General features: G+C 38.2%; 7 protein-coding genes across 7 annotated transcripts; 3 read left to right on the top strand and 4 right to left on the bottom strand.

Moving 5' to 3' along the window:
* Positions 1 to 1,050: 1,050 nt before the first annotated feature.
* On the top strand, positions 1,051 to 2,177 carry LOC101299087. The gene is made up of 3 exons (XM_004298887.1): positions 1,051 to 1,235; positions 1,454 to 1,819; positions 1,920 to 2,177. The coding sequence occupies exons 1-3, from the start codon at positions 1,095 to 1,097 to the stop codon at positions 1,986 to 1,988; spliced, it is 576 nt and encodes a 191-aa protein (XP_004298935.1). The 5' UTR covers positions 1,051 to 1,094; the 3' UTR covers positions 1,989 to 2,177.
* A 3,287-nt stretch (positions 2,178 to 5,464) lies between these two features.
* Positions 5,465 to 9,422, top strand: LOC101298797 (serine/threonine-protein kinase HT1-like). Its single transcript, XM_004298886.1, has 6 exons — positions 5,465 to 6,079; positions 7,027 to 7,148; positions 7,816 to 8,012; positions 8,138 to 8,312; positions 8,641 to 8,775; positions 8,861 to 9,422. Exons 1-6 carry the CDS (start codon positions 5,701 to 5,703, stop codon positions 9,065 to 9,067), a joined length of 1,215 nt encoding a protein of 404 aa, XP_004298934.1. The 5' UTR covers positions 5,465 to 5,700; the 3' UTR covers positions 9,068 to 9,422.
* A 550-nt stretch (positions 9,423 to 9,972) lies between these two features.
* On the bottom strand, positions 9,973 to 11,401 carry LOC101293206 (bidirectional sugar transporter SWEET5-like). Its single transcript, XM_004300846.1, has 6 exons — positions 11,359 to 11,401; positions 11,024 to 11,060; positions 10,696 to 10,912; positions 10,454 to 10,615; positions 10,229 to 10,348; positions 9,973 to 10,107 (listed from the first exon to the last, which is right to left on the bottom strand). Exons 1-6 carry the CDS (start codon positions 11,399 to 11,401, stop codon positions 9,973 to 9,975), a joined length of 714 nt encoding a protein of 237 aa, XP_004300894.1.
* Positions 11,402 to 13,493: 2,092 nt separating this feature from the next.
* LOC101292905 (putative RING-H2 finger protein ATL61-like) lies at positions 13,494 to 13,937 on the top strand. Its single transcript, XM_004300845.1, has one exon. It carries the CDS (start codon positions 13,494 to 13,496, stop codon positions 13,935 to 13,937), a length of 444 nt encoding a protein of 147 aa, XP_004300893.1.
* A 493-nt stretch (positions 13,938 to 14,430) lies between these two features.
* LOC101298514 (probable 26S proteasome complex subunit sem1-1-like) lies at positions 14,431 to 15,793 on the bottom strand. Its single transcript, XM_004298885.1, has 3 exons — positions 15,681 to 15,793; positions 15,509 to 15,608; positions 14,431 to 14,830 (listed from the first exon to the last, which is right to left on the bottom strand). The coding sequence occupies exons 2-3, from the start codon at positions 15,600 to 15,602 to the stop codon at positions 14,697 to 14,699; spliced, it is 228 nt and encodes a 75-aa protein (XP_004298933.1). The 5' UTR covers positions 15,603 to 15,608; positions 15,681 to 15,793; the 3' UTR covers positions 14,431 to 14,696.
* Positions 15,794 to 17,099: 1,306 nt separating this feature from the next.
* LOC101292607 (U-box domain-containing protein 19-like) lies at positions 17,100 to 19,360 on the bottom strand. Its single transcript, XM_004300844.1, has one exon. The coding sequence runs from the start codon at positions 19,358 to 19,360 to the stop codon at positions 17,297 to 17,299; it is 2,064 nt and encodes a 687-aa protein (XP_004300892.1). The 3' UTR covers positions 17,100 to 17,296.
* A 2,483-nt stretch (positions 19,361 to 21,843) lies between these two features.
* On the bottom strand, positions 21,844 to 25,592 carry LOC101298221 (aldehyde dehydrogenase family 2 member B4, mitochondrial-like). Its single transcript, XM_004298884.1, has 11 exons — positions 25,281 to 25,592; positions 24,825 to 24,944; positions 24,603 to 24,745; positions 24,320 to 24,473; positions 23,997 to 24,226; positions 23,298 to 23,387; positions 23,036 to 23,209; positions 22,804 to 22,941; positions 22,575 to 22,712; positions 22,415 to 22,476; positions 21,844 to 22,327 (listed from the first exon to the last, which is right to left on the bottom strand). Exons 1-11 carry the CDS (start codon positions 25,354 to 25,356, stop codon positions 22,054 to 22,056), a joined length of 1,599 nt encoding a protein of 532 aa, XP_004298932.1. The 5' UTR covers positions 25,357 to 25,592; the 3' UTR covers positions 21,844 to 22,053.
* Between the last annotated feature and the right edge of the window lie 1,204 nt (positions 25,593 to 26,796).

Below are 26,796 nucleotides of genomic sequence, written 5' to 3'. Positions count from 1 at the left end.
ATTACATAGTTAAGATACATACCTAATAATCATGATGATCCGTCCTAATATTTGGTAGATGTGAATGAAAGGAAACGAAGGAACAACATGAAGATTCAAATTAATTTGGAGTAACGATTATAGGTGAGAATAGTTATATCAATGATCAATTCCAACAGTTCGTTCATTAATTTCCCTGTCCGAACATCAAGTAATTCAAAGTATGGTACCGTTTGTGTCTTAATCTAGATATGCAAATCGGACCCGCTCAGTATTTCAGTATGATAGCTCGTTTAATTTCTATCGATGGCTGTATTTTTATATCTATGGCAGTTTCATATTGAATTGATGTTTCTCAACATGTAAGGTTTCATATATTTCCTCTTATCGATTAGAAAACTAAAATATTACAACGAGAAGCCTCGCAAGCAACCAGAACCTAACAAATCAAACTAAAAGACGGGTTGAGCTTGAGGCGGCAACTGATACAACCATGAAATACAATCATCAACTGAGTGGCCTAAATATGAGCTAAGGCGTCTGCTAGGAAGCTCAAAATGAAATTTGATTCATCCGTGGGTAAATAAAACAATCAGTTCTGCAACAGAGGCTCAGGTTAATTTTTTGATTATTAGAGCTCTCAAAATTATGGTCGGTGAAGAAAGCGCGGATTTCTCGGTACCACCAAAACAGTCAAAAGTCAAGAGCCCGCCACTTAGGATCAATGGTCCCACTCATACAAGAAACAAAATCCCATCCAAGGTTTCACTACCGTCTATCAAACGGTCCCCTTCCATGATTTTGACAAGTGTCCCCTACTTACGCAGCTATTGGGGCCCCCTGCCAATTACTCTTTTGTGGAAGCTTCAGATTGTGCTTCCTTTTACTCGCTTATTTGCTGATGTTTGCCCTGGACTTGACTTGCAATCTTCTTCGACGTGCTATATATAAGCATCCAAGTCCATTCTCTTCCGAATCTCCCCCACTTTGGATTCTCCATCTCTTTCTCGGTGTTCCACTGAACGTACTTCCGTGTACGTTCTGGTTTTTGTTTCTTTCTCTGAGAGAGAGAGAGAGAGAGAGAGAGAGAGAGAGAGAGAGGCAATTAGGGATCGATGAAGAAGTGTACCAGTGAGACGTCGTCCAAACTGGACAGAAAGACGGTGGAGAGGAACCGGAGAATCCAAATGAAAGGTCTCTGCTTCAAGCTCGCTTCCATGGTTCCTCCCCAGTACTTCAAATCCTCCAAATCCAAGGTACGTACTGTACTTCATCACCGCACGTACGCAAGAACTCATTCCTCCAGTACTGTGCTGGCAAATCACAGTGACATGTATTCAAATCGAACGCATATATTATTATAGGAAATTAGGAACTGGGTTTATAATGTATCGATCAGACCTCTTGTTATGCATGTGTCAAACCCTATTGTTATACTTCACTAGCTAATTTGTTGTTTCTTCTATGTATTCAGGAAATGATGACGCAGCAAAGTCAGCTCGATCTTGCAGCATCCTACATAAAGCAATTGACAGAAAGAATAGAGAATCTGAAGGAGAGGAAGGAGAAAGAACTGAAATCACAATCAGGGACTAGTAACAAGTCGAGCATTACTAATGTCGATCGTGCTAATAATAAAGCTGTGGTGGTCGGATCAAGGTTGCCTATTATTAAAATGAGTGAGTCAGGTCCTAGCATAGAAGTAATGCTGATCAGTGGGCTGAATAAGAACTTCATGTTTTATGAAGTTATCAGTGTACTTCAGGAAGAAGGAGCCGAAGTTGTCAGCGCTAACTTTTCCACTGTGGGTGATAAGATTTTCCATACGCTGCATGCTCAGGTGACCGATTACTACTTTTTTGCACTTCTGAAGCTTTTTCCTTCACCAGATATTTGATCATGGATTGACTTAGTTTGATTTTCATGATCGAAATTTGCAGGTTAAAATTTCTAGGGTTGGTGTGGAGACTACGAGGGTATGGCAGAGACTGCAGGACTTGATTTACTGAAATCACAATCGTAACTAATGGAGACGGCCATCTTTAACTTTCATTTCAAAACTCGACAAGGAGTAGCTGAGGAGTAAAAATGTAGCTAGGGTTTAAGCTTAAATATTAGTAACTTTTTCATGCGCGCAGTGCAATAGAGTTTTGGAATTCTGTATGTAAAAATTCTGAATAATTGAATTCAACTTAGTTAATTGATCGTTCTCTCCTGATCGACGATATCATATAAGTACACTGGATGTTTGGAGTTTGTTCTGTCCAAGACCACTAGTACGGCACCACGCAATATTTATAGTAACAAAGAAAGGGTCAAATGACTCAAATCCTAATAGAGTAGAAATCAAACTAGCTAGTAACAGATTTAGAGTCAAAGCACACGCTCAACGTAATTAGGCCTCATGCTTAACTGCTTAATTAAGAAATTAACCCTTACTCGGCAAAGGAGGAAGAAGAAGAAGAATATATATGACACGAGTCACCAGGTGACTCCGTGACTTTGATAAATTGTCAACCATATATGTAATGTTAATCTATAAACCTTGTGCTCTATTGCATGCGACTATCTTGAAGTGGACTCTGCCACCAAAGAAGTATGGTCAATCGTCTTGGCTCTTGGATCTCCGAGTAATCAACTAGGTTATCAACTTATCATATAACAAGTCGACCTGAAATTTCCCAGGTGATAGATATTCAAACGATGAATAAGTACGTACGTAGTTTCCTAGCTGCGCAGCAAGTCCAGGCATGCACGGCATCGATTATATGTATGCGAGACCTTGTTGCAATATTCTCTATGAACTAGTACACGCAGCAAAGGTAAAATCCATACGCTCCATATATCCCAGTATTCCTAGGATAACAATCTGTAGTGGGGAAATATATATGTAGTGGAAACTAATCCCATATCGAGAAGGGGTTAAAAATTATGCAGTTTATAAGTTAACACGTACTCGATAATATTTGCTGAGGCCTAAGGTGAAAACCTCACACTTGAAAATCCCAAAGGGAATGTTCATAAACAATCAAGTGCCAAAGTGAGGACAATATCGGTGGTGATCAACCTCCTCCCTCATCACCGAGGCCTTTTTGATTGCAAACCCTAGCTAGCTCCACCATCTTGATGTAGGTTCGTGCAACGGCATCATCTGACGTCTACGGATCTGACTGACGAGTAATATAGAACAGTAATTTAACGGGTGCCGAGGTGGTACTTCATGAACAAATTACCTAAGCGTATATATTGATGAACTCGCCGGGTCTAGATGAACCTTACCCAGAAAGGAACCAAGGTAGCCTTTTAAAAATTTTAGTTTCATACTCTGACTTTACTACCAAGAAAACGACATTGGTTGTGACTTATCCAATCTCATATGCTGTAGTTCTTTGAACGTGGCCGGCGCTATAAATTTAGGATAAGCGCGCATGCATCTCCGATGTTCATATGGAAAAAGATTGAAACCTTACTACCTACGGACTATTTTGATACGAGAGAAGATAACATATGGGGAGACTAGCTAGCTACCGCACAAATATGGTACTTGACTAGTAATTCTTTTGGTTGTTGTAGCTATATATTCATCATCTCTTACATATACATTTTTGTTTCCTGGCATGGCCATATCAATTCCTCATTATGGTTTGGAGACCTAGCTCTTGGAAGGTGTACGTCAATTTCAAGTAGGGGGTGTTCAGTCTAATGTACTGTCCAAGTCTTTGGCCGCAAATTCTTGGTCTTTCGGTGGATACATGCATCGCATATACGCAAAATCAGTATATCACCCAAAACAAAAGGCCAAGAACAATATATGTTGTAAAAGAATTCAAAAAAATCTTGTCTGGTCCCTTGGAGATCATGATTCGTTATATACTTACTATTTCTTGCCTTCAATTTCTGAATATATGAGCCATATAAACGCTAAATTAGTAACTTATCTTCGTCTATTACTCGTCTGAGGTGAATAGAAGATGTTGGCCATGTTGCAAAGTAGAGTATATGAAAGAGACAACACATAAGGGGTGTCAAGGGATCATGAGCGGGTATAGATATTGAGACTAAAATAAGCTGTTGTATGAATTACTTAAACAAACAAAACCAAATCTTGTATAATCGCCCTGGACAAAAGAAACACCAACACAGGATAACCCTTCGTGTTTTATAAATTATAATCTGTAAACAATGGTTAATTAGTCTAATGTATATATATAATCTTATCTACTAGTAATTAATACTACATATCAATGCTGCTTAACCTAACACAACCATGACTATGTTCATGTTAATTAGTATTAGAAGGGTGATTTGATAGTGGTCGTTCATTGAGCTCAAAAGCTAGCAAACACACTTCGATTTGTATACTTTTCTGTTGGTTTTTCCTTGTGAGCATTTCTGACTAAGTCGAGTAGTTTTGTGTCAAACAAGAAGTAAACGGCGCAGATATAATCGGACAATTCAATCCCAGCACTTGATCATATTGATGGGTTTTGTTGACTAATCTAATCCATCAAATTAGAGGTTCGATTGGAGTACGTTTTGTTTTCATTTGTCTAAGCCCTTTTTGGTGCGTGATGTGTTTGTGTTGATGTTTCTACGTACCAAGTAATCAAAACTCAAACGTCAACAATGTCCCTTTTAGAAAATGAGGGAACTTTTCTAGAGTAAACCAAGCACATCACACAAGCTAGCTACATTAGTTATCTCTAACTAACTCCCCGTCTAATCGACTTAGCTAGCATAAGATTTGTTTCATTAGTAGGAAATGAAGGAGATCAAATCTAGAGGGTTAATGCCTTAATGGTGGTGTGGCAAGTTTGAAGGCAACATCAAAGCTCTTTTAGTATTCATGGGATACATCATACATGTCATTGTAGTGACCATTAATCTATTGTAAAACAGAGAGTGGAAGAATTTCAATTAGATTATAAATGTATATGAGAAAGGTCTAATCGGGTGTATCAAATGCAAGAAAAGAAACTTGATCAACCAATTTCTACAAGAAAAGAAAGTCGATGAACCAATTTCTACAAGGAAGCTATTATTCCTATGCTAAAGCGTGGTTTATGCAAACAAAAATTTCAGCAATTTGATTGAACATTATTGTTGATTTTACAACTTTGTGATACACAATCCATAAATCAAATTTGTGATACATATCTCCATTTATGGTTAAAACAAAACATTATTGTTGATTTTACAACTTTACAATCATATAACTGGATCACATGCTCTGTTAATTTTGTAGTAACATCGATTGAAATCTAAATACAAATCTCTACAACAATTTATCAATTCTTATCCGGATATGGTCGTTTCTACCGTTCAAGAGTTGAGTTAATCACTCTATTATTATAAAAGAAGAATGAATCAAGAAAATGTCCATATGAGAAAAGAAGAGTAAATATATGATGTATATAGCATGGAATATTTCTTTTTAAGCAACGAAAATAAGGGGAAAAAATAAGGTGCAGATAAAAAGAGAGGAAGAGAGAGAGAGAGAGAGCGGGAGGAGAGCTAGGGAGGTAGAGACTTGGGGAGTAGAGAGGGGGAGACCAAAGTGGGTCATAAGAACACGTTGCGCCAAGGCAAACACCATGTGAGCACATGTCACATGGAACATGAATAGATAGCTAAGACCAGCAGCACCAACAACGAAGAAGAAGAAGCAGAAGCAGAACCCAACTCCGATCGCCCCAGAAACACCCAACAACGTCAGCAACAATGAAGGAGAGCAGTGATGGGTTCGTGAGGGCGGATCAGATTGATCTCAAGAGCTTGGATGAGCAGCTGGAGAGACATCTCAACAAGGTTTTGACTTTGGACAAGGCCAAGATGAGAGCAGGAGGAGGAGACCAAGACACCACCAATTCCGCCGCCAACAATCTCAACAGTCTCAACCTCAGCACCAGTCTCAACAACAACACCACCACCGCCTCCGCCCCCGCCGCAACGTCCACTTCCGGCATGACTCTCTCCATCCCCAAGCGCCACCGCCAGGAGTGGGAGATCGACCCTTCCAAGCTCATCATCAAGAGCGTCATTGCACGTGGCACTTTCGGCACCGTCCACCGTGGCGTCTACGACGGCCAAGATGTCGCCGGTATGTTCTTTTTTTTTTACCTGCTTTCTTCTGTCAAATCATTTCAAGTTCTCAACTTTCTCAAAGTTCTAATTTTTACTTTTTCCCTTTTTCTTTTTACTTCAATTTCATTTGGACTTTGGTCTACCTTCATTTTACGCGTAAATTAGAGATCTTTGTTCATTTCCACTTGGTTTTGGCATTGTAAAATGTAGACTTGATGTGTGAAAGTAAGGTTGATTTTGATGCTGTTACTTTAGTTTGTGCGGTTCAATGTTGGATTAGGTGAACTATACTGTCAATTCATCTTTATTGTTTTAAGGCACTTCTATGGTTGATGTGCGGCAAAATTCCAAACTCATATCCAATGGACTGCAATGAAGGTTCTTGATTGTCCACTGTAATTGTACTCTTATGGAATCTGTGACTCTTTCACGGGTATATGTTGAGTTTTCTGGTGAGAGCAACAACTTGGATATTTTTGTTGTAGTAGTGTACTTTCATGTGATCCCACCTGTTGGTTGAAACCTATTGAACAACTAACTAAGAAAAGTACTGTATTTGCTTAACTAAGATTGAAGATTGTTATTTATCGGAATATTATTGTGATTACTATCATCACCATCATCCTCTGAAATTTGAATATTCTACATCGCGGCAAGTCCTCTTTAAAGGATCCGATAAGCGGCCCTCCCTGATAGGGCCACGTCAGCCAGCCTAATTCTGCATTTGTGCATCGCGAAAACTAATTTAATTTATGGAGTACGAAAGTGTACTAATGGCCTACCTGATTTAGCTCGGTACGGTATTTTGTCGCTTACTAAGTCGTTTCTCTTGATACTAATTTAGGGTCTTTGTTTTCCTCCTTTTCTTTATTAAACTGTTGATAATACAAAGCTGTTGCAATTGTTACAATTCTCTTATGGCATTTCTGCCTTCTCTTTCTTTGGCCATTTTCTTAACCTCAGTGAAATTACTCGACTGGGGTGAAGAGGGTAACAGGACGGACGCTGAAATTGCTTCTCTAAGGGCAGCTTTTACCCAAGAAGTTGCTGTCTGGCATAAACTAGACCATCCTAATGTTACTAAGGTAAATTTCTACTTATGCAATTTATTCTCATTGCCTTAGAGATGCGTAATGGTCAATTGGATTTTAGTTGGTATTTTCTAACTTGTGTGGTGAAACCAAAAGGTAACAATGTGCAACATTAAAATTGATATTCTACCTGAACTAGGGGGTTTATTTCCAAATTAGGTCAGTATAATTTTTTCTTGTGATACATTTGATCCGACTCGTATCAATATCCCCAATGTACTTGTGATACATTTGATCCGACTCGTATCAATATCCCCAATGTAGTATCACAACTTAATGTTATACTTATACCCAAGCTCAGGGGATTTCTTTCCTAGTAATATTTGATATTCTGCTCTATCCTTCACTACTGTTTTTGGTAGAGGCAAGAGGTTTTGTAATTTACTTTTTAGAACTAGCCAAGTAATTTTAGGCATGTTGCAATAAAGTTAGAGCCATAACTTCTAATAAAGTTATTTGTTACTTAATTTGAATGGCTAAACAAAACATTAATGCTTACATGAACATCTTTTGTATGTATCTATGTATGTATATATATTTTTTTTCTGGAGTCTTAATGGATATATATATATATAGAATTGCGGAAAAGAGTGATCCTAACTGCCTTCATTTTTCGGTAGTGTGCTTTTATCATTTTCACTGAAATCTTCTGCTCCATCAGTTTATAGGGGCGACAATGGGATCATCAGAACTACAAATTCAGACTGAAAATGGTCAAATTGGCATGCCAAGTAATATCTGTTGTGTCGTCGTGGAATATCTACCTGGAGGTGCTCTAAAATCATACCTTATAAAGAATAGGAGAAGGAAGTTGGCTTTCAAGGTCGTGGTCCAGTTGGCACAAGATCTTGCTAGAGGGTATCAGTTTCTGCTATTTGTAGTTTCCTTTTTCTTTTTCAGAGCATTCTATTTTGTTAGATAAAGAATGAAGGACTTGTGTTATTCCAGCTAAGAGATTAGATTGTATTTGTTCTATATTACAGGTTAAGTTACCTACACTCACAAAAGATTGTCCACCGAGATGTAAAGACAGAGAACATGCTGCTCGACAAGACACGTACCGTCAAGATTGCTGATTTTGGTGTTGCTCGTGTTGAAGCATCAAATCCTAATGACATGACTGGGGAGACTGGCACACTTGGTTACATGGCTCCTGAGGTACGTAGTCTAATATGCTGGCTTAGAGATTATATCTAGGACTTCAGAAGCACGCAAAAAAATGTTTTAGTATCTTCTGGAGTTTGCTTTTAAACTTGTGTTGTTATAGGCATTTACCACTCACTAGGCACAAGACTCATATTATGTGAAAATGGCATTTAATGCCCTTTTAAGTTTTAAACCTTTGTTTACTAGATGCGAATAGCTTTTTTTTTGCTAATGTTTTCCGCTATATACCGGGAAGAACTTCTCTAAATAAATATACACATAAAATACATACCAGGAAGAAAAAAAAACTGCTTGTAATTTGTAATTTGGCTGGTTACAGGTTCTCAATGGAAACCCATATAATCGGAAATGTGATGTGTATAGTTTCGGCATCTGTCTATGGGAGATATACTGCTGTGACATGCCATATCCTGACCTTAGCTTCTCAGAAGTGACTTCCGCTGTGGTTCGCCAGGTAAAGCATTCTCCAATATCAAGTTTTTCAACCATTGTCACATCTTATTATAGTTGGGCAATAATATGCCTATTTTCATTGACAGAATTTGAGACCAGACATACCAAGATGTTGTCCGAGTGCCTTAGCGAATGTAATGAAGCGATGTTGGGATGCTAACCCAGACAAACGGCCAGAGATGGATGAGGTTGTCTCAATGATCGAGGCCATTGACACAACTAAAGGTGGAGGAATGATCCCTCAAGATCAGTCTCAGGGTTGTCTCTGCTTTCGCAAAAAAAGAGGACCGTAAAATATATATATTAGAAGAACAAATGGGACATGATTATTTTTAAGATCAAAGACTCCCCCATTTGTATTTATGATAGGAAAAGAGAAAAAAAGAAAAACAAATTTGGGTTATCAGAACAATTTGAACAGATTGGGTGGTGGGTATACATTGATGATGAGCAATGCTTGGCTATTTCTCATTTTGTTGGAGGATGTAAAGCTTTTTAGTTGATTATTATTTATTTTTCGCAAACCCCAAATTTGTATTTATTTTAACTTGCTAGTCTTTGATCTGACTGGCACTAGCAAACCGTTGTAAGATCCATTATACAATAGTTATATTGGTATGATTGAGTTGAATATATGTTATCAGTATTCATTTGGTGTTTGCCCTTGGTTAAACTTCAAAATGTTTATCAAGACCAATGTTGCAGATTACAATTGAGGTAAAGATAATCTGGCTCAAGAAACTCTTCATCGTGTTGCTTTATACATTGGAGACTAAGAGCTTCTATTTAGGTTTTTATTCTTCCTCATCAGACTTAAGAATAGGGTGAGAAGATGATTCACTGTGATGCATGCAAGAATTATAGCATGTACGTACCCATTGATCTTGTTGGGTGAAAGAGGAAGTAGTACCAATATATGTGCCATGAGTACGTGCAAAGTTTAGGGTTCAAAAACAGAACTACTCATTCTTTCATTAGCCAAAATCGACAACAACTGACATGATTAATCAAGAAATAAAATTTATTCTTATGACTAACATAAAACTGACAATCTGCTCTCCTATATTTGGCTCAACACAAGAACACGAATTCTGGTCGGCCAAAAGAACAAAACCTGGCTCAAGTGTTATTGACCCAATTAAGAGATTAAGTAATTAACTAGCTCGATCTTTGTCATATGAACCCAGGATCGATATCTCTAAACATTCGAGAGCTGCACTTCTGATCTTGACTTGATGTCGTCGTCGTCGTCCTCCCATCTGGTGGTCTTGTAGAATGTAGCATACAGAATGAGTTGCACCAAACCAGATAGAGCTCCCAATCCATTGGGAATCTGATATGAAAATCAGGTAAATATAAGATCAGTGTATATACATTGTCACTGACATGCTTTATAGAGTGTCAAAGCTCATATAAACTTCAACTTTGTTTTGCAAAACAGAATATATACTCACCAGAATATTGATATCAAATTTGAGAAGCGAGTAAATAAGCCAAACAATTCCATTCAAGAAGTTAGCTAATGAAAGATAAAAGGGCATGTATTTGACACTCTTTGTCTTGATCACCATTTTCTGCCACCCAAGAAAAAAAATTGAATTAATCTTCTCACTGAAACATATACTAAATCAACATATTCAACATTTTAGAACAATATAGGAAAACTTTATTGTACATACCATGACCGTCAGAGGTGAAGCATACATAAGGATGTTGAAGACGATACAGATGATCCCAACTACCAGAGTTCTGGTTTTCGTGGTATGAAAAGCGAGCATGTTAACTAAAACCACAACAGCAAAGAATGAAGCTTCAATCGCAAGAATGATGAAGATCCTTTTCTGAAAACAAAAACAACAAAAAGTGTAAGCCATTTTCAATCGCAAGACTCATAGACTTCATATATATTCTCATCACTTACACGTTTTGATCCAGGGGAGTATAAAATGAAGATAGTAGTATAGACGGTTTCGATAATGAAACCAGCCCCATTGATTGTCCAGACAAGAGTGCTATCAGGATGAACAAATGGCATTCCATAGAAAACCCAGACGGCACAATTGAGCAGAGTTGCTACATATGGATCTGGCTTGAAATCTGCCACTGATTTTTGCTTGATAATTTTCATAAACGTTGGACTGCATGTATGCAATATTTCCATAATATTAATCAACTGAGACAGTTACAATAGAGCTATATGTATGTACATCAGGATTAACCATTGTTAGAAACAGGGTGGGAGGGCTTACATTGGAGAGAGAAACAAACCCAACGAGATGATATTACCTACGAGGAAAAGAACAAATAAGTTACACTAGTAAATTGTTTAATTGGTACAATATGTTCAAAGGGTCAGACTGAATATCCAGATAAAGATCGAGAAAATGGAGTATTTGTATATTGCAGAACTCGTACTTCTTTCATGTTTATGTTTTTACATGTATCCCATGCATGGATGCATTGCAATTCTGATTCTACTGCATGCAAATCCATTCATTTCTTCTACGATTTTAACTAGAAAACCAAGGACAAGCAGAAATGAAACTGCAGGTAAAGAGAAAATTGAAGCATGCATAGTGCTAACCGATAATGCCGACGATGGTTCTGATCATGCCGGGGTGCGCCATTTTGGCGTTTCGGAGGAAGAAATTTCGTGCACTACGTACGTAAGGTGATCAGAAACTTTGAAAGGTGATGAGAAACTTGAAGATTATGTTGAACAAGACGACCTTTTCTGAAATGTATATATATACACACAAATCACCGAGAAACATGAATAACCTTTTGTCCACACATATTCAAGGATTCCACATATATGATTCTTCTCTTCCTAATGACTCGTGCTCAAAATTGTTGTGGACAAACATGAAGCAGCTGGTGGACTGATTATCCACCGTCGGATTGGTTCTGATGATTCAATCGAACGGTCGATTATTGTACATGTGGGCGTATTTTGTTTTCTTTACTTGTGTTTTTCACCCCCTTTTCTTTTTCTTTCTACGTTAAATGACCAGTGTTCCAAAACTAGGTAGAAAATTTTCTCAAGGTGATGGTCAAACAACAACATTTTTATCAACTTCAGATATTGAGACGTTGAAAATTGAAATCCGTGGGTATTTTCTTTTCTCTTCAAGTTCATAAGAACTAATATTAGTTGAGTGATATTTTCTTGAAGGCGGGAGCGCGCTATACCCTCATTTGAACAAATAACACAATCAAACAATCATAAGTTTTTTGAACTATAACATAGTAGTTTATCGTTTGGCTTGCTACACTTCTCAAACAAACACCATTTTCACATGGTGTTAGAGTTAGACACCCAACTACTTCATATGTTATTTCAGTGAGTCGTGATCGGTCACTTCTCTTTTGTACGAAAATTGCTTCATTTCCATTTCATGGTATATGTTTAAAAATAAATTAGAAAGTAGAAGCATAACACAAGCTTGCCGGCGCGGACACCAAGTCAGAGAAGACTCTGACTTCCCTATATAATTCCCCGCCGGCGAGTAATGATAGGTAGCTCCATCGCCGACGACATCCAATAGCTGCTAGTATTAGCTAGCTTCAGGGTTTAATCTCGAGCCTAATTACCTTTCACTTTTGTGAAAGATCATAGTGTAGCGATCATTGTTATAATCTCGATGCCAGATATCCTATTCCTCAAGTGAAATCATCCAAATTTGGCAAGCTAGCTAGTAGTTCATCAATCCATGTGTTTTTGATTGATCATGTATCATTATCATAATTTTGACAACATATGAGATTATTATATGACTCTTCAACTGCCACCATTCTATACTAATATTTCTGTGAAGGAAGTTGCGCTATGTTACTGGTATGACTCAACCTGCATGTCATATCTAGATGATCAATAATTATACATACATTGTTATATATATAGAATTATATATAGACAGCCATGACAAATCATTTGATGTGCTGTATCATGAAATTGATCCTGAGAATAGATTCTGGTGTGGACAGCCTAATTATGATGCAGACCAATTAAAGTAAAAGGCATCTAAATAAGTATGATTAGAGTAGTAGTGAGATATTAGTCTAGCTATATTATGCATGATGATGTTCATGGTAGCAGAAATTGTGAATAATAATATATCTGAAATGTAACTAGATATACTACACTTTAAGCTCTCATATCAACTCCGGCCAGAAACCTTGTAGACGTGTGGTTCACTCAAATGTTTAAAATTGTTCTAAATCAACCTAAAATTAATTTACGGGTTTGAGACAAATCAAACTTTCTTTCTGTCTAATTAATCTCTATAAGTTTAGTTTATTACTAGCTAGTCTTGAACTTTGTTTTGTTTTGTTTTCTGGTAAGACTTCGAATGAAATGGTTAAACATTCTGTAAGGTCCAATCTGTCGTCTTCGTTTCATTTATAAACAATTAATTAAATTGATGATTATTGGTAAGGTCAGGATGCTCCATCCATGTTGGTAATTTATTAACACAAAGAAGACAGAAGCAGCAGCCTACTTGGAACACATATGCCAGATTCAACCAAACAAACTCAAACCCCAAGGGAGGAAACACCATGTCTTCTTTTTCCCCAGACACATCAGTTTCTCCAGGGTTCTGAAGATTCTCCACGAGGGAAAGATCGATGATTTTGATGCATGAAGTTTGTTGGCACATGATTAAGTTCGAAGGCTGCTAACAATCTTCTGGAATCGAAACGAGAATTCTCTGTGTAATGGTCATGGAAATCGTTATCTCTGTGATTCTACTGTTTGTTGGGATTGCTGTTTTGGTGGTGATTCATGTTTGCATAGTTGGGAGAGCGTTCAATGGAGGCAGTAACATTCAAGGAGTTAATACGGTGGTTCAAAGAAGAAGCATTGGGATGAAAAGGATGTCCATTGAGGAATTGAATATGCTTCCTTGCTTCGACTACAAGAAAGGAGGTACCGCTAGCCCTGTGGAATGTGCAGTTTGTTTGGAAGATCTCAAGACGGGAGAAAAGTGCAGGTTGCTGCCAAATTGCGGGCACAGCTTCCATGCTCAATGCATAGACTCGTGGTTGTTGAAGACGCCGGTTTGTCCGGTTTGCCGGAGTTGTGTCAATTCTTCAAAGATTGATGCGAGTGTGGGTGAGGGAGCTAGTGTTTCAGGTGAGTTCAGTATCGAAATGACGTAGAACCAAGTTCACCTTTGTTTGTGCATATTGATCTTCTTGTTAACAATGATCTTAATGTTAGCTTTTCAGACACAACATATGAGGCAAAGGCTGTCTTGCTTTGCCTCTTTTCTTTTCCAACGTAGGCATGTTGTTGTTGGACGCAACTCGCAAGCTTTCTTGTTTCTGTGCTTGTGGAGTATTTGTATGCTCTGTACTTTTGTTATTGGGTTCCATAGTCCCCTCTGTATAGTGTATCCTGCTACTCACTCTGCGAGACACCAAATATGAAGCAATTTACCTCATTTGAAAAACTCATTTTGAGCCATCAGTCGACTTTAGGGAAGATGATACAATGACAAAAGGCATTTTTGTCATCGATACTATAGCAGGCAGATCTTCATGAATTTCGGGGACCAAGGGTTACTGTAGCACTAAGCCAACAAAAAACCGAGGCAAACTAGCATGTTCATGGTAGCACTGTATACCATGTAGTAAGGAATTATCTCCACCCTTTTAAGACCAAGCCATGTAGAATGCAAGCACTTGCAGACTACTTTATAAGAGATTAACCGAATGATCAAGTACAAGTTAACAAAGCTTAGGGGAAGTCGAACAGACTTGAGAACTCAAACTACAGCATCCTTAATACAGAACATTAGAAATGTCAACATCATATGTCTCTAACAGGCATCTGGTGGCTTTGGAAGAAAAACCAGCAAAACCATCTCATATAGTGCAGAGAAAAGAAAGACTTGAGCAAATGACTGAGCTTGCAGCCTAATCTTTCTTCTCAGTGTTGTTTTCCAACTCCCTCCTCAGCTGGAGAGAGAAGTCGTCATTAACGTCATCATCATCCCAGTCATCCTCCCATTGTTGTGTCACTTCCTTGCCTTCCTCTTTGTCCTCCCATTCTAGTACAATTCAAAACAATTATCAGAGAAGCAAGAATGCAGCAGAATTCCTATTTGAACAAGATGCAAGCATTCTAACACGCAATGCAGAGCAACATCACACCCAAACAAAGCAAATAAACAATAAAAATGCAGCAGAATTCCTACGCAACCTACTTAGCAGACTGAGTATCATTTGATATCACGTATGAACAAGAAGGACCAATGCAAGCACTTTAACAAGCAAATGCAGGCAGCATCCTACACAAAGCAAATAAGATAGAAGCGGCACGGCTCCTAATTGATCAAGAAACCAACCAAGCAGAGACAATAGACTAACACCTATCAATAGCTAAAACCAAGAAAAACACTCAGAGAAACCTAATTAGTTTACACAAGGCAGCAGAAACCTAGCATCGAGTGTACGACAACCACGAGTACAGAGAATCAGAATACTAAGAGTTTCGACGAAAGTCTCCAAGTCCGAATTTATCATCTAATCAACAAAATTTCAACAGTCTGATCATACTAAAGGCTAAAACCAAGAGACACCAGAAACTTCTATCCAAGCAAGCCAAATGAAACTCTAACATTCAATTCAGCATCTCCAATTCTCCAATTTATTAACCTCGAAACCCTAACAAGCACAATTGCAATATTGAAATCTCAGCTCTCATAGAAAGAGGTGCAATCACATACCTTCATTGATATCAAACTCCTCGAACTCATCATCGTCTTCAAACAGGTCCATCTTGGCGACCTCACTCACAGCCTTTGGCTCCGTCGCCGCCATCTTAAACTGTCACAACGAAATCCGTTTCAGACTTCAAAATCAACCAAAACAAACAAATCGATTGAGGAAACAACTTACAGAAACAGAGAGACTAGAGAAGCGGAAACCGGAATAGCGGATTTGAGGTGGCGGCGGCGGTGATGCTCTAGCCTTCTGGTTTTGGACGGAGAAGAATCAAAGCAAGACGCTCCGGGAGTTGAAGCTGTGCTCAAACAAAGGCATAAGAGAGGAAGCAGATACTAGAGAACGACATGTCGCACTTGTCTTACAAAGTTAGTGGGTCGCATAGGCGGACTGGGCCAATGCGGGCAAGGCGGAAGCTATTTGGGTTGGGCCTAGGCAAGGTGATCGGTCCATCTTTAAAAAAGAGAGCCTTTCAGGTCTCTCACTCTTTCCAGCCATTAAACGGCAGCGTTTAGTAAGGGAATGCCCTTTTTGGTCAGGAAGAGAGAACAACGTGTATCTATATTTTTAATTTTGTTTTTGTTCTTTTATTTTTGGTTCTCAAACATAAGTTTTATCACAGGCTCGTTTCGGTCTTTGTGTTGTGTTTAAAGTTTGAGTTTGATTTTTTACGCTTGTTTGTTGAAAGAGTTAAGAGCTTATATAATTAAAAGCTATATAGCTACCATGTATCACTATTTTTGTGTTCGCTTGATGTTTAGGGTTACAAGCGTCTTGTGACTCTTGTCAATATTCTTCATCACTAATTATTTGGAGTATTGTTATTTGTTTAAGAGAAAGGTGTTCTTGTTACTTTGTTAGTTTATAAGCTTGGTTTTGTTTGTTATGGTAAATTGTACCGAAGAATATGTAAATCAACTGCTAACAGCTCATGTGAAAATTCTATCAAGTAGATCTTTAAGCTTAAGTAAAACTATAGGCCAAAACTACCGGCATATATGCACAAATAATTTTTTCATTACATTAACAACAAGAACTAACCAACGTTAAAATAGTCCATGAAAACGACACCATAACCATGGTACACCCATCGACATGACCCCGACACTATCATAGGCATTCTGCATGACCCGTAAGAACATCAATAAAGATCTTGGAGTCACCTTCAATTATAAGAGCCTGTGAGCTGTGTTGGTGTAGTTGAGTAAGACCTTCGCTTCTATCCAATCAAGGTGTTCTTGTTAGTTATGGTAAATTCTACCGAGAAATGTGAAAATCAACGACTAAACGACTATGAGAAATACAAATAAATTTCTAACCAGTGGATCTTTAACCTAAATTTAAACTATAGTAGATTATATACATGTAGGAAGTTCTATTTTGAAGTTGCAATTGAAGCTTCCATTATCGTTCTAGAATCGTATGAACTCTTCCAACCCAAATGACAAAGAGGGTAGATTTGGCTTGTAAACAAAATCCAACCCATATATTTGTCCTTAATAAGTAGTAGTATCACTATCACTGTTTCTGAGATCTCAGAAAGCTATTGAACAAGGGAACAACCAGTAAAACAAATCACACAACAGAAAGTTTCAAAACCATGAGTGCTACACTCGTTCATATATTTCATCACACCTATCTTATTTTCTACTCCATGAAAAAAGAATTTCGAATATAACCCTATAATGGTATCTATGTTCCATAACAAATAGCTCCTGCAAAAACTGAGCTATGTTGAAATGTATGTATACTATTCACATTATACTGCTAGAAGAATTTGAGACTGTGTGTCACCGTTCATGAATGGCAAGTTCATGACATGGGACGGCAGAGCTTATGATCCATCCGGAGGATCTGGTTTCATGGAAGCTGTGCAGAATTTTGATGAGGGCACGCGATTTCTTTCCTGCGTTGGCGGTTCCTTCTGTCAAAAGCGAAAACAGAGAAGCCATCAACGTTTGGTTTTTGGCTAAAAGAGCTACAACTTCCGCACCACCATTGATGCATAAAGCCAGCAATGTCGAAACGCAATACTCTTTCGCAGTTTGGGATGTCGAAGATTGAAGAATGCCGGTGATCAGATGCAAGGATTTCGAGCTTAGAATTGCGAATGCTCCTTCTGTACTCTCAGCTAACAAGGAGATAACTGCTAATGTGTCACTTAGAAGCTCAACTTTTTCTGATGAGGCTAGTATGTCAATGAGCAATGGTACTGTGCCTGCTTCAAGAACTCTATGGTGGTTTTTGGGCAAGAGAAGAAGCCCGAAAATCGCAACCACAGCATTCTTCTTCCCACAAGGTGTTCCTTCCTTCATCAAATCCACAAGACCCTGGATAGCGTCCGGTGCTTCTCCGATTAATTTCCGGTACTCTTTCACCGATGAGAGGTAGAAAATTGCTGCTGCGGCACTTTGCCTAGCTTCCCAAGTCAGTCCATGTTTAAGCACATCAAGAATTGGAGTCAGTCCCCTGCATTCAACTATCAATCTCTTGCCAGTTCCATATTTCGAGAGCTTCAACAAGGCCGCCATTGCGTTCTCTTGAGTACATGAACCAGTAGAACACAACAGGTTCAATAGAGGTGGCACTGCTCCCGCATTGATCAAACAAGACCTGTTGAAGATGTTCGATTTCGCAAGCAGGCGAGTCTCATATGCAGCCTTGTTCCTCTGCTCACTAGTACCAAATGCAAGCCTAGTAGTGAGAAACATTGAGAGAAACTTCATCGATTCCGAAGCAACCTGACTATCCGGCACAGTTGTTCGCGTTATGTCACTGCTTTGCTTTCCCATCCTTCCAAGGGAAACGCCGTTGTATGCACAGAAGTTTCTGATCAGCTTTCGGAGAACCAAATTGGGCACCAAGTCGGTGTTCGTGAGCTTCTCCCCTGTTTTGGGACAGAGTAAGTTTCCACCTTTGAGCCATTTTTGAATCGAAGCACGATCATAAGTCTGCCCTGTAGATATAATCACTGGATCAAGCATTACTTCCAGCGAAATTGGACACCTAAAATCCTCGGTGTTTAAGCAATTGAACACCTGCATGTTGGACCTGAAATCGCCTTGAGTTTCATCGAGGTTTCGAGTATCCAACGTTTCGAAAATCACTCCCCTGCTGTAGCTCAAAAATCCAACCAAGCTGCTCAGAAATGGAACCTCTCTTCCTACGCAATCCGAACACTCGAAAGCAATCTCTTCCTCCAAGAACTTAATCTCATTGTTGCACTCACTCCAGCTTCTGATTCCAACGTAATCAAGAACCCTCTTCACATCACCCGAATCAGGCTCAACTCTCTTCTCGAACTGATCCAATATCGAAAGCAACATTTTCTTAGCATTTCCATCACTTCGGTCTAGCTCAAATCTCGCCTTCCTTGATTGCCTCCTTACTAATTCAACCACCTCCTTCACTTCATCCTCCACCTCGATCAAGCTCAAAGGAAGAACATCAAGAGCGGTAGAGACTGCTCGTATCAGAATCCAAAATTGAGTAGCCAGAAACTCACATTTCGTGAGCATCCAAAGCCTAGCGCCATCCCTACTGCAATCCTCCAATAAAAACCGGATTTTCTGCAAGGTGAGGTGGAGCTCGGAGAAGCTGACAGCCACCGAGTCGGAGAGAACCCTCTCGCCGGCGCAAAGCTCCTCAAAGAAAATGTGAAGAAGACTAACCTGCCGGATTGTTTCTCTGCAGTTTCGCTTTTGTGTTGCGAAGCTTTTTGATTGGAAATCGAGTATTTTTCCGGAGAGAATTATCAGAGAGGCAAGAAGGGTCGCTGGAGGGACACTCTGGCAAGGGTTTACCGCCGGAAACTTGAGAATCCGACGGTCAGTATTGTCGAAATGTTTACTCATTGAGGTTATAGAGTTCGGGAGAAGAGCAGAGTTGCTCTGTTTTTTTAGGTAACTTTGAGAATCCAAGTATGAGGAGGAAGAGTTATAGATAGTTGGCTCAGGAAAGTTTTGTGGACACGTGGCGGGGCTTTGTGATGCCACGACTTTGGAGTGACGGTTTTGAGTGGATAGATACAGTGCGGGTAGAGTGAAGGTTCGCGGACACGTGGAGAGGTGTGATTGGGAAATTTCAAGTTTCTTGGATCCTGGTCAAAATGATGGGTTCCGATTTGAATACAGTTTCGTGTCCACGGACTGTTTGTCGTTGATATTTGTGGGACCAGAAGCCGACTGGGACACGTGGATGAATGGCTGACCGACGTGTTTTGGGGGCTAAAACCGTGTGTAATGGACTTTAATTGTTTTTTGGTATATAAATGGACTTAAATTAGAAAATAAATAAGAGCCCCGGTCATGTTCTTGCACCAATATGATTAAACGGTTGAATCACAGGTTTACGGTGTTAACTGTATCACTGACATCGTTGTTAGTTGTTAGTACTTAGAATAATTTTCATAAAAGGAAATATAATTTTATTTTTGTTATAGGATATTATATATGTGTGTCTTGGCCTTATATGTAGTTAGAATAAGACTATGTATTCCTTATCATTACCATATTGGTACATTGTAGTTCCATATTGGTAAATTGTAGTTCCATATATAAATGACTCTTATTAATGAATAAGATGATGATTCTTTATTCTCTTACTAAATCTATTTGTCTCTATTGTTTATACTTCATCATTTTTTGAATTATAAAAAAGCTATTCTTCATCATTAATTTGATAGAATTTACTTCAAACTTAAAACTGCATTCAACAGTTTTTATTAGCTGGAAGGGTTAACTCACGATCAGTGCGTACATGAAAAGATTCCTCCTATTAAGACTAGGAGTTGATGACCATCGAACTTGGGTATGGCCTAATAAAATTAAGGATTAATTTCAGTTTACTCTCATGAGGTTTGAGGTTAACATCATTTCAGTCCTCATACTTTTAATTTAAAAAATTTATCTCCTAAAGTTTCCAATTTTCATAAATCAAGTCCAATTGCTAAACTTTCATCTAATTTGGATGTTAAATGCTAGCATGAAATCTTAGAAAAAAAAACACTTAAAATGCGATTTATGCTGTTATATGACTATTTTACCCCTTAAAGTGAGTTATGAAGTCAAATTTAACGTCTAAATTAAACGAAATTTCAACAATTGGGGATGATTTATGAAAATTGAAAACTTTAGGGGGTAAATTTTCAAAATTGAGAGTATAAGGGCTGAAATGATGCTAACCTCAAACCTCAAAGGGGGTTAAACTAAATTTAATCCTAAAATCAATTCATTTGTGAATGGAGTGAAGCAGCTCCGACCTTAGTTTTTTATTTTTTTTATTATTATTTTTTATTCTTGTAAAAAAAACCCTTAGTTTTTATTTTTATTTTTTACTGTACTCCATCATTGCCCTCTTTATTGTTCCAACTAGCTTGTAAGCTAAAGAGCGCCTCGATTCAGAGTTTTCTCCACATGGTTTTACTTGAATAAGGATTTAACATGATAATTCTTAGCTTAAACAAAGACATATTTCTACTTCTTCTAGTCTTTAGTTATACATATGAATTAAATTTCACATGACGCAGCTACAGTGAACTCGCTTTTGTTTCTTTACTTTGATATTCTATTTTGAATCGTGGCTCTATATGATGGGATTGTATGTGAATTAAATTTGTATTCATCTGAAATGAAGCTGCCGGTGTGAGGAGGTAGACGTGTGTCATTTTCGGACGGCATGTATATCTGATAGACTGATCATACTCGTCCATGGAACTAATCGATGATCATTCTGGTTCCTGGCCACTAATTACTTGCTAATTGCTTGTGTTTCTCTTCATTAATCTACACAATAGGAAATGGACGGGTGGACCAATCAGTTTATGACAAATCGAACGCACCTGTCTTGTCTGCACTTGGAGATGAACAAAGCGCGTTCAGATTCTGATGGGGATTGCATGGATTAGACTCCCTAACTCAGGAATCATGATCACCATTTTCATATTATCAAAGATTAGTATTTTGTTAATGGTCTTACGCCAGCTTGCCACTCACTGTTTTGTAAACAATTGCGATGGGATAATGACCTTAAATTTCTTGGTAGCTAGTTTGCATCTGCAGAATTGATGTTTTTCTTACTAAACATCTCTGAAATCTTCTCGGAAAAAAAAAAAGGTGAGGGCGTTATCACATGTCTAAGGTCAAATTGCGTGTTTTCTTCATGCGAGAAGAAAAATGACTAATAAGTACGCTAATTTTAGATTTTTGGTATGGTTTTGGCAAATAATGTGAATATGCACTGTGCAAGTATGTGAAGTTTGCAGCATGTAATTTCTGTACAAATGTTCAGACGAAAAAAAAAAAGTTCGCATACTGGCATAATTTTTAGCACCAAAGTTGTTAATCTTTATCAGCATCAATCGTGTCTGAAGGCTTTTGCTTTACCTTCAGATAAGACTAGAGAGTGGTTCAATTACTTCTGCATGCTCCAAGATGCCAGATAACAAGACAGTATATCAGTATTAGTAAAATTTGAAATCACAAAATCCTTTACAGACAGGCTACTTTATTTATTAAAAGCAGATAAATCACACAGCCCTTTGAGAGGTTTACAACCATGCTGGATTCTTCAAAGGAGTAACAACAGCCTTGACCTGCAAGTAGTTATGAAGACTGTAGATTCCCTTTTCTCTACCTATTCCACTCATCTTGTAGCCACCAAAAGGAATCGCAGCATCAAACACATCGAAGCAATTCACCCACACTGTCCCAGCCCTCAACGCCCGTGTCAAGGTGTTGGCAGTGTCAATGTTTTTGGTGAAAACCCCAGCAGCAAGTCCAAAGCGCGTTGAATTAGCTCTTCGTACTACTTCATCAATTTCCCTGGTACAGAATGTGGAATTATAAGTCAGGTAAGGAACACAACTTAAGATGATACATACACGTACTAGTAGTAGACTTTTAACTCACTTGAATTTCAAAATTGATTGCACGGGGCCAAAGATCTCATCTTGTGCAATCAACATGTCATCCTGATCAAAATAACAATAAGAATCGTGTCATGAAATGATTCTTCTTCATACATCTCCCCTGACACTCTGAGGCAGTAAATTTTAGATGAACAAAGTACCTGGACATTTGAGAATACAGTAGGCTGGATGAAGTAGCCTTTGGAGCCAAATCTTTCACCTCCACATTCAAGTGTAGCATCACTTTCAACACCAGATTTTATGTATTTAAGAACCTTCTGAAACTGCTCTGAGTCAATCTGTATTTGCCACAAGGATAAGAGGAAGCATCACTTAAAAACCAAGCCCTCCTTTTTGTCACACAATATATCATTGGTGAGAGACAGTTACCTGGGGACCTTGTTCGATACCCTTCTTGAAGGGATCACCAACAGTACGTTTCAAAGCACGAGCCTTTGCTTTTTCCAAAAACTCATCATATACATGCTCATGTACAAATGTACGAGACCCAGCACAGCAGCATTGCCCCTGTGTGTTAACCACATTTTCAAATTAGATTGATTAGAATTAGAATGTGTTTGTATTCTACAAATCCGGCTCTAAGAAAATTATTGAAAGGAACCTGATTAAAGAAGAGAGCAAAGTGTGCAAGCTCTACAGCATGATCAATGTCAGCATCCTTGCATATTATGAAAGGTGACTTCCCTCCGAGCTCTAATGTTACTGACTTAAGATTGCTTTTTGCAGCCAGTTCAAGAATAATCTTACCAGTGTCAGTTGATCCAGTAAAAGCTACCTGTAATGAAAATTGCAACGCTTTCTAAGAGATTGGCATCTTGAAATTGATATTAATGGTTCAATTCACATATGCACTTCAAGAATACCTTGTCCACATCCATATGACTGGCAAGAGCAGCACCAGCAGTTGGGCCATAACCGGAAACTACATTTAAAACACCAGGAGGAAGACCGGCCTGCCATAGAGAATATTGAATAGATTACAAGATGACAGGAGACGGAAATAATGAAGCACATATAAACTTCATGTCAAAGATCTGAAACAAGGACATCATATACTTGACATCATATATGGAAATGCACTCTGTCTGAACAGTATAACACAATCATATTATGTTTTATCCTCTTCCAAGTATTAATCTTCAATGTGTCTATATGTTAATGAATCCTGCTCTGGAGCAGAAGTACATAGAGAGAGTGTCTCAAATAAATTTTTTAATGCTATAGCATTACATTTTAAGAGTACTCTCCTTTGGAATGCATCAATCAACATAATAAAAAAAGCATTGATCCGAATTTTTTGTCCAACTATAAACATTAAATCAAATCCAGGGCCAACTATGCACACACTCACACACATAATACATCTATAATCATGCTAATGGTATGAAGTATGAACTAAATAAAGTTTCTCCCCTCAAAGCACATATAGGAACCGGTGTTGAGGTATAACACATTATGATAACAAAGTTTACCAGGGATGTAACTTGGAATGACTTGATAAGTTTCAAACTGAATAAATAGAATTGAGCTTACACAACAAATTCACGAGCAGCTAGGCTTACCTCTTGGAATAGCTTTGCCACATAGAGGGCAGTGAGAGGCGTCTGCTCTGCACTTTTTAGGACAATAGTATTACCACATGCCAGTGCAGGCCCAACTTTCCAGACAAACATGAGAAGAGGAAAGTTCCATGGAATAATCTGTCCTGCAACACCGATTGGTTCGTGCAGCGTTTGCACATGATAAGGTCCATCAGCTGGAACAGTTAGCCCATGGATTTTGTCTGCCCATCCTGGATGAATCAAGGAAGAAAAGCATTAGTAAAACCAACAATGCAACTAAACACTAATAAAAGAAAACAAATCAATATGTTAAGAACTCGCACCAGCATAGTAGTGCAACAAACGGACCACCATTGGCAATTCGGCTTGGGAAGCCTGCACAAAAGGTTTGCCATTGTTCCATGTCTCAAGAGCTGCAAGCTCTTCACTGTGTTTCTCAACCAAATCAGCAAATCGTAATAGTATCCGTGACCTTTCCTGATCCGGTGCAAGAGTAAATCAAGATCTTGAAATATGCAAACCGCTCATCTACTAATCCAGTAACAAAAAGGAAAATAACAACAATGTACTACAGAATTTATGCCAATGCAGTACGATAGCTCTTACATAAGCGGACATCTTGGGCCATGGTCCCTCATCAAAAGCCTTTCTAGCAGCAGCTACTGCACGATTAATATCTTCTGCATCACCCTCCGCCACATGAGCAATTACTTCTCCTGTGCGAGGATCGTAGGTTGGAAATGTTTTTCCTGATCAACAGAATCTCCAACATTACATCTTTCCAAAATGGATTGAATGTTAATTCTTTCTGCTCTACAGGATCATTACCTGATGCAGAATCAACAAACTGGCCATTGATTAGAAGCTTAGTGTGTTCAATATGAACAGGTGGGGTGATCAACTCTTCACTTGCTGCAGCAGTACTGCTAAACCTGCTGACACTTCTCCCTAAAGATCACATCAGAAACAATTTCATTACAAAAATGGAAGAAACAAATATTACAGGCTTAATGCATCAGAAGTATTTCAAATCACTAATCTTTCATTTCTGGGGGGTCTTGCAAAATCAAGAAAAGATCAAATCTTGGAATCTGTTAATCACTTCCCATATGATTAAAACCCAAAAAGAGAAAACATGAGATCAAAAGAAATACAGAAAACTAGCTAGCATATATAACACATATGCTAAAAGAAAGCATGACATCATCAGCATAACATATAATGAAGAGAACCCAAAAGGCTAAACAGATGACTGAAAGTCTAGAAAGGTAAAGGCGGCGTCACCTTGAGAAAGAAGCTTAGAAGAAGAAGCAGAAGAGAGAGCGCGAGAGAGTAAGGAGGAGAGTCTCCGAACTGCCATGTCCACAGAAACTAATCTCCTCTATTCAGAGGCCCTTATCCTAATCCTATTCCTCCTTTCTTATATTACAGAAGTCCTCTCTTGCTGGCTAGCTGCGTAGAGGAAACAGACAGTTCAGCTCTCTCTCTCTCTCTAAACCAGTGAGTGACACTAGCTTTTGCACGACGTTATAATATACGAAAAGCCAAATGATAAACAATGAGTGTAAAAGAAGAGATAAATGGTTTTCTTTAAATTATGAAATGGGACTTCATTATCAATTTATCATTCAAAGAAAAAAAACGCCCCCTCCCAAGAAAAATGAGGCACCCAACTTCGACCTCGACCTCGAAAATGGCATTTTGACAGAAATCAACTTGTAACAGGACAAATTCAATTTTCTTATTGTATCCCGCAATTTCATTATTCTTTTTATTATAGAGACAAATAATTTAATAATATCCTACTCTCGGTTTTATCATCGTCTTGGGAGCACCAGGACATGTTTGTTTTGTTTGTTACCAGCTGAGATCAGGCCAAGTGCGTGTTCCAACATCTATCTAAACAGGGAGGTTCCCCTGTTCAGAAAAAAAAAAAAAAAAAAAAGGTTCCCTTAACATTGTTCGTAAAGCGATTTTATTTAGTGGGACGGAAAAGAAATTAGAAAACGATTTGTTGAAAGAAAAATATAAAAGAGGAGCATAAAATGATTGCATGATTGGATGAAGAAAATAGTGTACAGTGTTTAACATTATAAGATCTGAAGTACGTAGAGATAATTTGGAATAAATAGAAGCTCATCATTTTATATTACGCAGTTATGCAAAACAGGATAGGAATGATACAGTACCTATATATAGTTTGCCACGTTCAGTAATGTGGTCCAAAGTTGAGTTGGTTCGATCACTGACGAGTGTGGAACAAAATCAAGTGCAGGTATATTCTAAATGTTTGTCACTTTTTTTTTTTTTAAAGGTAAAGAAGATGGTTCAATTAATCAAATATCATAACGATAAAAAGTCATGTATGAATAACCTGAAGACTATACAAACAACATAACTAGAAAACTAAATATGAGTTACATGTAAAAATTAAAAAACAACCTCAAAATAACATAAAAAAATGTAGATGTGACAACTAAAAAGCGATATAAAATATAATCTCTAATCTTATACAACCATAAGGCAAAGCAACCGTCCACATAAATATGACGCTTAAGACCCATTGGTGTACGTTTCTACTCGAATAGCTACGACCGAACAGTAATATAGGCTAAAGAGAAGGAAAAAAAACACATTCCCCTGACATTGTTCGTGAAGCGATTTTATTTGGAGGGTCGGAAAATAAATAAGGAAACGATTGGATGAGAGAAAAGTATAAAAGAGGAGCATAAAATGATTTCTTGTTTGAATGAAGAATATAGTGTACAATGTTTAACATGATTCGAAGTAGACGATTTTG

This window comes from Fragaria vesca, linkage group LG5 (genome assembly GCF_000184155.1).
Source record: "Fragaria vesca subsp. vesca linkage group LG5, FraVesHawaii_1.0, whole genome shotgun sequence".
Taxonomy (NCBI): domain Eukaryota; kingdom Viridiplantae; phylum Streptophyta; class Magnoliopsida; order Rosales; family Rosaceae; genus Fragaria; species Fragaria vesca.
The sequence above is the reverse complement of the archived record's forward strand: the minus strand, read 5'-3'. Positions and strand labels throughout refer to the sequence as shown.